This window comes from Oryx dammah, unplaced genomic scaffold (genome assembly GCF_014754425.2).
Source record: "Oryx dammah isolate SB20612 unplaced genomic scaffold, SCBI_Odam_1.1 HiC_scaffold_11232, whole genome shotgun sequence".
Lineage (NCBI taxonomy): Eukaryota > Metazoa > Chordata > Mammalia > Artiodactyla > Bovidae > Oryx > Oryx dammah.
The window spans coordinates 5,631,993-5,647,782 of NW_024080625.1; the positions used below are offsets into that span (position 1 = coordinate 5,631,993).

The window sequence follows — 15,790 nt, forward strand, 5'->3', positions numbered from 1 at the left end:
TGATCCAAGCTTATGCCCCAACAAGTAAAGCTGAAGAAGCTGAAGATGAGCAGTTCTATGAAGACCTACAAGACCTTTTAGAACTAACACCCAAAAAAGATGTCCTTTTCATTATAGGGGATTGGAATGCAAAAGTAGAAAGTCAAGAAACACCTGGAGTAACAGGCAAATTTGGCCGTGGAATATGCAATGAAGCAGGGCAAAGGCTAATAGAGTTTTGCCAAGAGAATGCACTGGTCATAGCAAACACCCTCTGCAACAACACAAGAGAAGACTGGACACATGGACATCACCAGATGGTCAACACCGAAATCAGTTTGATTATATTCTTTGCAGCCAAAGATGGAGAAGCTCTATACAGTCAGCAAAAACAAGACCAGCAGCTGTCTGTGGCTCAGATCATGAACTCCTTTTTGCCAAATTCAGATTTAAATTGAAGAAAGTAGGGAAAACCACTAGACCATTAATGTATGACCTAAATCAAATCCCTTATACAGTGGAAGTGATAAATAGATTTAAGGGCCTAGATCTGATAGACAGAGTGCCTGACGAACTATGGAATGAGGTTTGTGACATTGTACAGGAGACAGGGATCAAGACCATCCCCATGGAAAAGAATGCAAAAAAGCAAAATGGCTGTCTGGGGAGGCCTTACAAATAGCTGTGAAAAGAAGAGAAGTGAAAAGCAAAGGAGAAAAGGAATGATATACACATCTGAATGCAGAGTTCCAAAGAATAGCAAGGAGAGATAAGAAAGATTTCCTCAGTGATTAATGCAAATAAATAGAGGAAAACAAAAGAATGGGAAAGACTAGAGATCTCTTCAAGAAAATTGGAGATACCAAGGGAACATTTCATGCAAAGATGGGCACAATAAAGGACAGAAATGGTATGGACCTAACAGAAGCAGAAGATATTCAGAAGAAGTGGCAAGAATACACAGAAGAACTGTACAAGATCTTCACAACCCAGATAATCACGATGGTGTGATCACTCACCTAGAGTCAGACATCCTGGAATGTGAAGTCAGGTGAGCCTTAGAAAGCAGCACTACAAACAAAGCTAGTGGAGGTGATGGAATTCCTCAAAGATGATGCTGTGAAAGTGCTGCACTCAATATGCCAGCAAATCTGGAAAACTCAACAGTGGCCATAGGACTGGAAAAGGTCAGTTTTCATTCCAATCCCAAAGAAAGGCAATGCCAAAGAATCCTCAAACTACCGCACAATTGCACTCATCTCACATGCTAGTAAAGTAATGCTCAAAATTCTCCAAGCCAGGCTTCAGCAATACGTGAACCGTGAACTTCCTGATGTTCAAGCTGGTTTTAGAAAAGGCAGAGGAACCAGAGACCAAATTGCCAACATCTGCTGGATCATGGAAAAAGCAAGAGAGTTCCAGAAAAACATCTATTTCTGCTTTATTGACTATGCCAAAGCCTTTGACTGTGTGGATCACAATAAACTGTGGAAAATGCTGAAAGAGATGGGAATACCAGACCACCTGACCTTCCTCTTGAGAAATCTGTATGCAGATCAAGAAGCAACAGTTAGAACTGGACATGGAACAACAGACTGGTTCCAAATAGGAGCATGCCAAGGCTGTATATTGTCACTCTGCTTATTCAACTTCTATGCAGAGTACATCATGAGAAACACTGGGCTGGAAGAAGCACAAGCTGGAGTCAAGATTGCTGGGAGAAATATCAATAACCTCAGATATGCAGTTGACACCACACTTATGACAGAAAGTGAAAGAGGAGAGTGAAAAAGTTGGCTTAAAGCTCAACATTCAGAAAATGAAGATCATGGCATCTGGTCCCATCACTTCATGGGAAATAGATGGGGAAACAGGGGAAGAATGTCAGACTTTATTTTTTTTGGTCTCCAAAATCACTGCAGATGGTGATTGCAGCCAGGAAGTTAAAAGACGCTTACTCCTTGGAAGAATAGTTATGACCAACCTAAATATCATATTCAAAATCAGAGACATTACTTTGCCAACAAAGGTCCATCTGGTTAAGGCTATGATTTTTCCACTGGTCATGTATGGATGTGAGAGTTGGGCTGTGAAGAAAGCTGAGTGCCACAGAATTGATGCTTGAACTGTGGTGTGGAGAAGACTCTTGAGAGTCCCTTGAACTGCAAGAAGATCAAACTAGTCTATCTTAAAGGAGATCAGTCCTGGGTGTTCATTGGAAAGACTGATGCTAAAGCTGAAACTCCAGTACTTTGGCCACCTCATGCGAAGAGTTGACTCATTGGTAAAGACCCTGATGCTGGGAGGGATTGGGGGCAGGAGGAGAAGGGGTCGACAGAGGATGAGATGGTTGGATGGCATCACTGACTCGATGGACATGAGTTTGAGTGAACTCCAGGAGTTGGTGATGGACAGGGAGGCCTGGTGTGCTGCGATTCATGGGGTTGCAAAAAGTCAGACACGACTGAGTGACTGAACCGAACTGAGGTTTGCCATAGCTTTTCTTCCCAGGTGTAAGCATCTTTTAATTTCATGGCTGCAGTCACCATCAACAGTGATTTTGAAGCCCAAGAAAATAAAATCTGTCACTGTTTTCACTAACAGGTGACTGAGGATAAAATGCCAAGGCAGCAGAATGAGAAGACATGAGACATCTCCTCCCTGATGCTTTTCTCCCCACACAGCTGTCATTCCTCTGGATCTCAGGCTGGTGAGACTGGCTTAGATATTTACACCTAGACCCCACACAATTGATTCAGTTAGGGCTGTGTGCCAGTTTTTTCTTCCAGCCCTTACAAAACTAATCAAATTAATGGATGCTGCTGCTGGTTCTCATCAAATGCCATTACAATATAACTCTTTCATGAAAAATTCTAAACATTGACTCAAAGCAATTGATTATGAGATCTACATTTTTCAAATGGGAAGAATAATTGATGTTTTCAATATGTAAATGTCTTCTAAGGAATTCTGAGACACAAGTTATAAGAGTACCGCTATAATCACTGTTCATTTGAGTCCTAGAGCGCCTAGCTTCATGTTTGTTTTCTAATTTTGGCTTCCAGAGAACAACATGTAAGATCTTGCACATCTGTTTCGTCATCTCTCTTCACTCCGTGGTTCCTTCCCGTGGATACCCTGAGTGCTTTGGGTCTGCAGAGAGCTGTGAACTGCTCACAATGCTACGTAGAATGAGGTAGTGTACTTCCTTTCTTCTAAAACCAGCATCTCAGAATACATGGTCAGTCATCATGTCACTGCCTATGCAATCAATCACAGTAAACTCACCCTTGCTAGTCTGTAGCAGAAGCAACTGACTATTCAGGTGAGGATATAGAACCTCTGTCTCATGGCCTGGAACATGGACTTCCAGTTGCCACGCTGATTGGCTGCTCTTTGTTTTAATTGCCTCTCATGCTTTGTCCTGGTTTGGTTCACAGCACCTATCTTGAGCCTCCTTTACCTAAGGAAGAATTTGTACACATTTTCTTGCTCAATTGTGACATTCCATTTCAATGAGATTTTGGTTAATTGTATGTGTCAATTTGAGGGGCCATGCATTGTTGCTATTGTTCAGTCACTGAGTTTAATCGTTTTTACGATCCCTCACTCTGGGATTTCCCAGACAAGACCCTGGAGTGGGTTACCATTTCCCTCTCTCAGGGATCTTTCCACCCCAGGGGTCGAACCTGTGTCTCCTGAATTGGCAGGTGGATTCTTTAACACTGAGCCAATAGGGAAACCCAGGGCCATGGTTGCCTAGGGTTTGCTACCATGCAATCTATTTAGGGCTTGAAGAGAATGGAAAGTCAGAGAAAGGAGCAGTCCACTTCCTCTCTGCTTTGCTAATTGAGATTGAACGTCTCCTCTCATCTTCTCCTGCCCTTGTACTGAGATTTGTGGCATCAGTTCCACTGGTTCTCAGGCCTTAGAGCTCTGAATTACATCACCAGTTTTCTGGGTCTCCAGCTTGCAGAGAGCAGCTGTGGGCCTTCTTTGCCTCTACTATCTTTTGAGGTAATTCCTCGTAATAAATCTTCATATCTATATGCACATATCTGTACATCTTCTGTATCTCTATGTTCTATTGGCTCTGTTTCTCTAGACAGCCCTGGCTAGTATACCCCTCATGCCCCAGCTCAAATGCAAACATTTATCCTATTTCCCACCTAACTGAAAGAAATTGTTTGGCTGAGTCCATTCTCTTACAACATTTATCATCAAGGGGGTCAGAGAATTTGAGAATATTATGCTACTCAAATGAGACAGTTCTAAGTACAAGTACACTGCTTCACTATATAGCTATTCCGTCAAATTTTACCTCAAGTCATTGCTATATGCAAGATCAAGGACTTTATAATTGAATAGTAGATTCAGATATGCAAACCTATAAAGAAAGAGAATGTTAAAGACGCTTTGCTAGATGAAAGTGGGTCATATATGGGTAGTCATTTTCAGTTTGGAAGGTGAAGAAAGCCTTAAAGAGATGATACTTGGGTTAATCCTAGGGGTCATGGTGGAAAAGGGTATTTCAAACAGGAGACACTGGCAACAGCAGGGTTAAGTGATATGGAGGCTCACTAGGGGAGTAGTAAGTAGTTAAACATGGTTGGATGATCAGAACCCTGTGGGCATGGAAGTCAGAGACAGTCTTTAGTGCCAGAGCGAATTCTGCACTTTAGCAATGATCCCTGAATTGATGTTTGTGAGACAGTCACCTATGGGACTTTAAAAACTCAACTCAGTGGCAGTTCTATCCTAAAGCCACTGAGTTTGAACTTCTAGATGTGAGTCATGACTGGGTTTACATTTTGTAAATGCTTCTCCAACTAGAAATTACAAAAATTGTCCCTGTCCTTTGTAAGCAGGGAGCTAAAGGTGTTTCCCAGAATCCCTTGTGGTTAGGCAGACCCTGAAACAGAATTTTGGCCAAGGGCATGCGCTTCTCAGGTGGCTCAAGTGGTAAAGAATTTGCCTGCCAATTCAGGAGATGCAGGCAGAAGATGTGGGTTCAATCTCTAAGTCAGCAAGATCCCCTGGAGGAGGAATTGGCAACCCCCTGCAGTACTGTTGGCTGGGAAATCCCATGGATGGAGGAGCCTGGTGGGTTATAGTCTACAGGGTCACAAAGAGTTGAACACACAGAGTGACTGAGCACACACATGCTGAAAATGATGTAACGTAGGGCACTTCTAGGTCTGTTCCTACAGCCTACTGTGAGATTTTCCTCACCTTCTCTCTTTTCTCACCAGACGTCATTTTTTAAATACACAGAAAACTCTAGAGTCAAGGAACCATTGTTGGAATATGTCTGGATCTCCAAATGGCTGAATGGAAGGTCACCCAGTGGACACCTGATTCAGTTGTAACATGAGCAAGAAATGAAATCCTATTATGTGTAAGCATAGGGAATTTGCATTTGTGTACAATAATATTAAAAACTATTAACTGAGCAATAAGTGGTCACTGAAAAGGTAAAGTAATATGACCAGATTTAGAAAGATTGTTTCATTAACGTGTGGAAAACGGATTACACTGGATAAAGGCAAGCATTGGGAAGAACACTGCAGCTATCCTGGGAACAGACGATGAGATCTCTGTGTGGCAGTAAGTGATAATGACAGACAGTGGGAGACAAGGCCTGTGAGACCCAAACCAAATGCAATCTATTCCCACCGGAGGCCATTTGGTTATGTAAATGGCAGAATCTGCCGGCTTTCTGGCATCTTTGAAACTCTAAATATTGCTCAGAAAATTCAGGAACATTATGATTTGTTCAAAGATAGTTTTATAGTAATTTCATCATTGTCAATAGTAATTGTTAGAGTTGTCTTTCTCGATTTGGCCATTGCTTTTTCTCCCATCTTACACATTTTGTTTCATTCAAGAGTGATTTTTAAGTACAAATCTTTTCTCATGTTGGTTAGATTGAAGTTAACTGAACTATCCAGATAAAATAATGTATTCAAGGCAAATGTCTCTAAGCTGAATGGAAAACCACAATCCTGTTTTTAAATGTCATTCTTTGAAGCACCACGGCTTGGCCGAAGCATCACCTTAATGCCATGGGCTATGCAGTTGGGCTTTTTCTGAAAGTCAAGGCTGGAGCAACACCCTGATTCAGAAATGGCTACCCCAACTGCATCCTAATACACTTGGAAGATGCTGAAGGGCAGGGGCTCAGGTGTGCGTGTGTTGGCTCTTGTCTAAATGTGAGGACACAAGCCCTTTCACTTCAGGATTTATGAAAGGTGGTGGATTACCGGCACGATGAGAAAGTCCTGATAGGAGAAGCTAGTAAAGCAATCATAAAAGAAAGGAAATAATTGAAGAACTCTAGAGCAGAGGAAACCTTGAGGAATAAGTTTGGCTCAGCAGCTCCAAGGGATTATGGTCATTGATTTCAGACAATTTAGCCACTTGCTCCAAACTAAGGAATCTGAACTTCTGTTAAAAGTGAAAAGGGATTACATTGCAGTTTGCAGAGTTCAAAACCATTACAGAGAGACAGAAAACTGCGAACAAACAGGCTAACCACATTGAACGCTGTGTGGAGCTGCTGGTGAAGGCAAGCCCCCGAGCTCCCTTGAAAGATGAGCACTGGAGGGACCTGAACCTCAGGCCTGGGACATTACCTCCCACCTGCACGGCTTGTTGCTGTTCACAGGATGTGTTCACGTGCAGTCTAAGTTTATTCTTTTCAAAAACTCTGTGAGCTATTCCCATTTTATGGATTAGAAACTAAAGTTCATAGTGTTCAAGGGTCATATTTTCAAGATCAGTGCTTATTTATCACAATATAGCTTACTCACCTTGGTAAAGACTTAAATGATAAATTATGGATGATTACTTCAAAATATGATTGTTTCCAGAGTCCATGTTCAAATTATGCTTTCTAAAACTGGCCAATTACTAAGCACTTTTTATAGTTTAAATATTTATAACTACATATTATTACTCTGGCATCTGCCAGAGGGTTCATTTAAAACATGCAGAGGTCCATTCTTTCCTTTCCCACCAGGAAAGGAAACCATGTAAGAAACCAGTTCCAATGTTGGAGATTGTATTAGGACAAATCTGTGTTGTGGTTCTATAAATGTAGCTTAAATCAGAACACCTGGCAATAAATGCCATTTAATTCAAACTTACCTGTTTCAATTATATGATTTAACTTGCAAATTGCTTCCAGACAGCTGTTTGCAATTATTTAATTTAGATTCTTGAGAGATAAGAATTGCTAGAAAGCATGCATATTATGGTCTTACAACTACTTCTCAGGTCATCCTCACCAAAGATCCTGTTTGAAAGATACTCTAGTTTCGATGGATCTTTATGAAGGATTGTAATGGAAAATAATGGGGCTTTGGATTCAGGCAAATTTGGCTTCAAATCTTAACTCTGTATTTGCTAGCTTTATTATCTTGGCCCAGTTAATAAACCTCTCTGAACCTATTTCATCATCTATGAGATTAAATTAGGGCTTCCCAGGTGGTTCAGTGGTAAAGAATCCGCCTGCCAACGTAGGAGATACAGCTTCAATCCCTGGGTCGGGAAGATCACCTAGAGGAGGAAGTGGCAACCGACTAGAGTATTCTTCTCTGGAGAATCCCATGGACAGAAGAGCCTGGAGGGCTACAGTCTATGGAGTCCATACTTACTCTTAATGGTTAATGGGAGGATTAAATCCGATAGTTTGCACATAGAAAATAATCAAAATGGTATAATATTGATATGAAGAATGAACAAAGATCTAGACAGAACAAAATATTTAAGATGAGGAACATCTATAAATCTGTTTTATTACCGTAGTTCTCAGCTGTAAATTATAGTGGTCTTTCTCAATCATGCAGGTTAAGCACTTAAAAAAGCTAGTAGTAAAATTATGTTGTGTTAAAAAACTTGAAACCTTATGAAAAATTATGTTAGAAGACAGAGCTTAGAAATAAGCCTATGTAGGATTGTATTCCTTGCTGGCATGTTTCTTCCTCTTTTAAATAATAAATGTACTGATCTGAATCCCTAAATAAAAAAAAAAAAAAGAAATAAGCCTATGAAATATATTAGATGTGTTTCATATTCTCTGAAATAAAGTAACTGATACTTCACACTCAAAATCAGTGGTATTTTACACTCAAAATCAGTGATATTTTACATATGTTAAAATAATAATAATACTACCTAACTTTTTTTAGTGTTTCTCACTAAATTTTTAGTGTTTCTCACTAAAAATTTTCAGAATGTCTATCCCAAAGGATCCGCAAGATATTTTTGTTCACAAGATGTCAGCTTTTATATGTTAATAATACACTACAGACATTGCCCTCATGTCTGATCTCTCATCAAGGAAGCTGCAGCCTTTCAACTATCACATGTTGATCTCGTCCTTCTCTTCTCGTGTTGCCCCCTTCACCAACACCTATGTCTGTAGTTTGTTTCCAAGGTCTCATACCCCCACTTTTGGGTCTCATCACACTCCCTGGGGCAGACGCAGCACCATTTGAGTGTAAGGATGCTTAGGAAACCATCCAACCTTTTGTGTCACCCCCTCAGTTGCATTCAATATCTTTTTGAGTCTCCTGCCTAACAGGCAGGAGTACTGCCCTCATGATAACTTCATATTGAAGTTCCTTTGACAATAACCACCCTCCATTCCCTGAAGTTTCAAGGCCCATTTGCACTAAATCTGCCATTTTTCGTTTCCAAGACTTCCTTGCTGCGTTTCCATCCACACTCTACCATCTGCCTAACCTTCTCTTTCTGTTATAAATATCCATGTCATTTTCCAATTATCTTCAACAAGAGTGACTTGTAAGCCACAAATGCTACATCTCAACTTCTCTAATTATTCAATTATAGTACAGCCTGGTCCAGCCTGAACAGTAGTAGCAAGGCAACGTGCCTGACCTTGGGTCTCTTATCTATGTTTGTTCTCGTTAATCACAACCGCATGTACACAAACATGTTTAAAAATAAAAATAGGGATAAAGAAGAAAAGTGCCAGTTTATCTGTTGCAGAACTGATTCAATTGCTCTCTCCTGCCTAAGGGCAGAGTGGTTAATAGATTATAGAGTTTGGTTCCGCAGAACAAAGCTGGGGGAAATCGGGCCAGATAGAGTGAAAGTGAAGTCGCTCAGTTGTGTCTGACTCTTCGGCTCGTGTCTGACTGTTCAGGCTGGACCAGGATGTACTATAATTGAACAATTAGAGAAGTTGAGATGTAGCATTTGTGGCTTACAAGTCACTCTTGTTGAAGATAATTGGAAAATGACATGGATATTTATAACAGAAAGAGAAGGTTAGGCAGATGGTAGAGCGTGGATGGAGTTTAGTTCTGCAGAACAAAGCTGGGGGAAATCAGGCCAGAGAGTGTAGGAAGTCACATCTCCACCTGAGAGAGAAAAGTCAATAAAAGCACAATACCCAGATTGGGGTTGCATACCTGAGAATGGGAGAAGGCAATGGCACCCCACTCTTGTACTCTTGCCTGGAAAATCCCACGGATGGAGGGGCCTGGTCGGCTGTAGTCCATGGGGTTGCAAAGAGTTGGACATGGCTGAGCGACTTCCCTTTCACTTTTCACTTTCATGCATTGGAGAAGGAAATGGCAACCCACTCCAGTGTTTTTGCCTGGAGAATCCCAGGGATGGAGGACCCTGGTGGGCTGCCGTCTATGGGGACACACAGACTTGGACACGACTGAAGCGACTTAGCAGCAGCAGCAGCAACCAAGAACGAGGGCTTCCCTGGTGGCTCAGAAGTAAATAATCTGCCTGCCAGTGCAGGAGATGTGGGTTTGATCTCTGGGTCAGGATGCTTTCCCTGGAGAAGGAAATAGGCTAGCCACACCAGTATTCTTGACTGGGAAATCCCATGGACAGAGGAACTGGCAGGCTACAGTCCACGGAGTCGCAAAGAGTTGGAAACAACTTAGTGACTGAACAACAACAATAACGCAAGAGTGAGCTGTCAGTGTGCAGTGAGGACAACTAAGTGTTAAGAAATGGTAGGGTGCTGAGATTCTGGCTGAGTGTCAGGTAATACAGTTGCCATCACAAACTATCTTCCCTAGTCGCTCAACAGTAAAGAACTCGCTTGCAAAGCAGGATACACAGGAGATGTGGGTTCAGTCGTTGGATTGGCAAGATCCCCTGGAGGAGGACAAGGAGACCCACTCCAGTGTTCTTGCCTGGAGAATCCATATGGACAGAGGAGCCTGATGGGCTGTAGTCAACGGCATTGCAAAGAGTCAGACATGACTGAAGTGACTTAGCATGAATGCATGGGACTCAAGACAGCCAAAGAGTGTAACAGAATTGCTCGTAGAGCCCGGTCATGAGATATGACAGTGCTATCGACTCTTACTTTCAGATATGAGTGTCTGTGTTGAACAACTTTCTGTTGTCTTGTCAGAGGTAGTACCACCGGACACTACATGTGAAATCTGATGCTATCAAGGTGACAGGGGGTTCTGTGTCTGAGGACTCAGAATAAATGAAGAAGAAATAATTCTTAACATTTCTAATAGGATTCGCTGATGATCTTAGATATGTGCAAGAAGATAAGTGAACACAATAAGGAGCCACCATGGGGAGATGAGATAACTGACTGTGGTTATCTGATTTAAATGGGTATGTGATGATAAGATTTATATCTAGGAATATAAGGCATAAATTCAAGTGTTTATTTAATTTTCCATTTAAACTGCTAATGAAGTACTCTATGATACAGGATACTAAAATCATGTCAAATTAGTACAATTTCTACACTGCACACAAGAAAATACTATAATTACTGAACAGTAGAAATATAATTGTTTATAGTCCTTAAGCATCACAGCAATTAAGTCATCACATTTGTTATGCTTTCTTTAGAATTTTGGTTAGTAATTTTTAATCCTCTTCTTTTAACTCTCCATTTTCTGAATTTACTACACATTTTTTAAGTGTCCTTGATAGTCCAAAAGTTTTGGTATTCATAAAGCTCTGTGGAGTCATAACCCAGTGACATATAAGTCCAGATCTGAGACTAAGTATGGATGGGTGTGATTTTGACTTTGATTTTATTTCATTTCCTAATCCTTAGTTGGAATAGGTACAAATGGAATGTGTAATACAACAAAAGAGGTAGCAAAAGGAAGGAGACCCATGTGCAGAATACAAGGTCAAGAGTGGTCTATACAACTGAACACTGGAAGCCTTTGAAAGCTTGAATCTTGTTTGACTATTAAAATGTCATCCTTGGAAATTATTCCATTTGATACTAAAATTCATGGAAACTTTAAAGACATATTTTCATATCAGCTGATATCCAGTTTCTCCAGGAAACCCCCTAAATCACCTAAGCATAGTGCTCTAAGGTTGATGGATTGGTTTGTTTTTTATCTTATCTCTGCTGACAAGATTCCTTCTTGAAGTTCTTCTTCAAGAGCCATGTAAAGATCCTCAAATAATATTTTAATAAGGACTACATATGGATAATAACACCCACTTTCTAAATCAATTCCTTCCTCATTCTACAAGACAATGACTTTCAGAAAAAATAAAAATATAGTCTTAAATGGCATTATCTACTTGTCCCAGAGCCAAAAGTTGAATGCTCCATGCTATGGAGATTTGGTAATGGCCAATGTTCCTACATATCAGGGATAATGTGGTAAGTTCCTTTGCACAGAAGGGGCAATGGGTTACCATAGTGAGCTTGATCTCTGCAGTTTTAGTGCCAGAGATATTTATGTTCCTAAGTACCCCATGCATGCTATTAAAGGTAAAAGAAACAGCAGGGGGATGGTTCCAATTGCTGAGCAAACAATGGTAGAAAGATGTTTATTAAAGCTGACTCCCAAGGGACAGATAAATGCATAGTTCTGTTATGCATGCTAATTTCAACATGCAGCAAGCTTAAAAGCAGATAGATCAAAACAAGAGAGGTTTTAAAAAATCATAAAGACAAAAGAGAGCTACGTTGGTATGTGACAAGAAAATAATTTTGCCTTAAAAGTGAATCTTCCTCAACCCCCTCAAGAAACATGTAACCACAATTTATGAAACAAAATTAGAAGCAAGTTGGGATTGTCCCATTTCTTAGCTTGCCTGGCTTTGAGTTAAAAAAAAGGTGGGGGGTGCTGTTGTTAAATTAAGATACAACTGATCCTTCTATTATAAATAAAAAACTAGATCACATAATTACTGATGTATAATTCTGATTTATTAATGTGCGATGTTTAGTTCTTAAAAAAAAAGGAAAACAACACAAAAACACACACACAAAAGAAGCCAATAAACAGACTTTTTCATGCGCATCTTCTTTTCTACCTCACAAAGTTCCATGGCATGATTTTTAGAGGTGTTCCCCTGCTAAGGGTTGGCATATGTTTTTCAGTTTTCACTGTCCAAAGCCATATTTACAGAAAGATGTACAAATATTGTAGATGGTAGGCTGCACAACCCTCACATGATTAAAACTTCAGTTCCTTGGTTTTCTAGGGCTTTGTGTAAATGCCAATAAACTTCAGAGTTTACCTAACTGTGCCTCTCAACCTTTGGTCCCAAAGGTGAAGGGCAGGATTTTTAATCAGGTAGCAATTTATCTGTAATTAGGAAAACATAATTATATATTATCATCTAATTGCAATTACTGGTTGGAGAAAGTCACATTTCACAAGTAGTGACCCATGCTGGATTAGTGTTCTCCTATTACTGAATTCTGCATCTGTATTTGTATTTGGCAGGAAGCCAATAAAAATTCAAAGGTAATCACTATGCTTCTCTGCAGTCCAGCTGTCAAAGTCACCAACTCCACTGCTGAATAAGAAAGCAAGACATACTTTCTGAACCACATCTTGGCTATATCTGTTTCCTGCTCAGACATCAAGTGGAGATGAAAATAATTGTATACAAAAAAAACCCCATGTGAAGTAGGTTAGAGAACTGTTCCACGCTTCATTTCTGGTACAGTTAAAAAGTTTAATGTCTCAAGGCACCACTATGGTTGAACATTGGATACGCGGGTAACCAGCTAATCTAGTAGGCTGTAAAGTCAGTAAATAGCTTGTGCAACTGTGAAAAGCAATCTCTAGAGGACTGTTAGATATACTGTAGGCACAGGTATCATAATAATACAAATAGAAAACAATGAGTCCTAGAAAAAGCATGTTGAGCACCGTTGTGGCATCATTTGTATTCCTTTACCTAACGCTATGTAAACCTCACATTTACAAAAGGAAAGACTAACTTCTGAAAGTTACACTCAAGGCTGCTCTTTGTGCTTTCCCCCAAAGTGGATCTAGTTCGTCGGCGTACTTTTAGAAGTCGTTGGATCCCCATCACCCTCAGTGGTGCTGGCTGATTCATTCAAGTGCGAGCTCAAGTTCTCCGATGTTAGGTGGGAAGACTTATAGACGATCTCATTGAAGTCAGACCTGATGCACACCAAGGCGGGGTCATTCAGTGGGTCTTCCACCGAGGCCTGGGTGTTTTCTCTTGTGATTCCCATGTCCTTGCTGTGTTCTGAGGGGGATTTCCTTCTCATGCGAGTGTAAGTTTTGTCTTGATTCTCCATGCCTTGCTCATTTTTCAAAAACCGTCCAAAGAACCAAATGAAGAATCCAAACCACACAAAAGCTATTAAACTTGGAACAAAAGCCAGACACTTGACATCGAGGCTTGCCCCTATGAACCTGCTGTGGAGGAACATGTCTCCCTCAACATAAGTTTTATTAGTCCGAGGGTTGGTGTGGTTGGACCGCCATTCCCAGGATAGCTTGGTTCTGTTCAAATCCTTTAGACTCTCTGAGTCTTTGACTGTATATATCTTCTGTCCTGGGCCAATATACTGTCCATATTCATGAGGCTTATAAAATATCTGATTCTTCCACATATTAAGATCCAAAATCAAGACGAGAAAGATAATTCCATAGTTAAACCATTTGCCTGCATTAAAAAAGAAATACTGTGTGTTAGTCAAAGACTGATAAAACTGCAATAGGGTTTTCTCCTATAAAATGGAGATAATGGTATTATAGCATAAACTGTTAATGTTTTAGACATGTTAACAATTTTTTGAGAGTACTATGCTGCCATTAAGTCAATTGGCAAAGGGAATTTACTAAATGGATGTTAAGCATGTGAAAATGTAATTCTTGATCCCAGAGCCAGTAATTTATGGTATTTACACTAACTAGACAAAGTCTCTTGGCTTTTAAGGTACCACCACTATACTCTAATTGGCTTTCATGTAGGTTATTCTCTAGAACATTTCAATTAAGGTTTAAAAACAAGTTCTAATAAAATTCTTAGAAAAGTCCAACATATGATTGAATATCTCTTACGGTTTTGTAATTATGTCTGGGAAAGAAATAAATCATTTTGCAATGTAAGCACAACAGTGCATCAATTGAATTCACATTGCTGTTTGTTGGTGACCTGTTGATTAAACTATTAGTCGATGTGGTTCAGATCAATAATCCTTGAGCATTCATTTCAAGACTTTAAAAATAATTGCATCAAATTCTCACTGAACAGAATCCATTCATCAGACATATAAATATAACCAAAGCTTTAGAAGATATGATTTGGAGAGACTATAACCACTATGACTTCTTTGTAGGATTTAAAAGTCCTATATAAATAAGATATTATTTAGAGACATATTATCTAGTGAAATCTTTGCATCTTTAAATGGAAATAATGTGGAAAAACTTTGAAGGGATACTATATTCCATTACAATTTTTATTATAATTCGTTCCAAATTTTACAGTATGAAGTGTTAGCTTAGTAACACCTCATAGTTTTGCTATAGCAAATAATGTGATATATTTACAGATTCTAAAAGCTTTAGTTATAATTATTATATATGCCAAAATTATTTTGTGTTTAAAAATAATTATATTGAACATTATTAAGTTACAGCCTCACATGACAGCTAGGATCTTGGGAAAACGTCTTAAACTAAAACTGGTAAACACGTATTTTGTAATACATACTTCAATAGAACACATAGCTTAAATATGACCTTGGGTGGAGGAAAGGAGGTTAGGAAAATATTTTATCATCATCCTTACACATTTTCAAGCTCCTATAATGTGCAAATATGAGGGCTTTCCCAAATCCTTGTCTGGATTCCAAAACCTACTAGCTACATTAACTTGAGTTAGTTGCTTAAATTCTCCAAACTCCAATTTCTTTACAAGCAGAAAATAACAGTACTTATTAAAGCGGTTAACATTTCATGAGATTATTATATACTAAGCACAATGTTTGCTATATAATAGGAACTCAGTAATTGTCACTATTATTATCATCAAAGCCTTACCTAAGTCATGATAATGTCTTCATTTGCATGGAAAGGTACAACTTCTCTATGAAGAGAATTTATTTAAACCACAGGAAGGGAAATTATAACTGCCTGTCCTAAAATCATTCCACTATACAGGGTTTATAATATTTGTAATGAGAATTCTTGCCTGAATGATTAATTTGGCACACCCAAACTATAAATTAAAGTGGGGACACTGGAAACATCTCCAGATATGAAAAGATGCTTATAATACCTCGTAACTGTTAAGTTCAAGCCGCTCCTGCCCTCTTGTATCTTCAAAATGAAAACAGAATCAACCGTAAAATAAATCAAGAAAGCTCAAGCCAGAGAAATTCCACCAAATACAAAGGCAGGCATCATTGCCAGATATTCACTGCATTCATAATAGACTCTGTGGAGGACACCTTAGTAGGTCCTGAGGGCACATGTCACTGCCTTCAAGGAAGGAACTTATACCTTATGGGAGAAAACAGAACAGAGACATCAACAGATAA

General features: G+C 39.5%; 1 protein-coding gene across 1 annotated transcript in view; it reads right to left on the minus strand.

Annotated features, from left to right (window-relative positions):
* Positions 1 to 12,162: 12,162 nt before the first annotated feature.
* The window catches only part of LOC120861260 (transmembrane protein 117), a 584,735-nt gene continuing 581,107 nt past the window's right edge, over positions 12,163 to 15,790 (minus strand). The window contains exon 8 of the mRNA XM_040236882.1: positions 12,163 to 13,908. Within this exon, the coding sequence (XP_040092816.1) occupies positions 13,262 to 13,908 (647 nt within the window). The 3' untranslated portion in view covers positions 12,163 to 13,261. The remainder of the gene's footprint in view (positions 13,909 to 15,790) is intronic.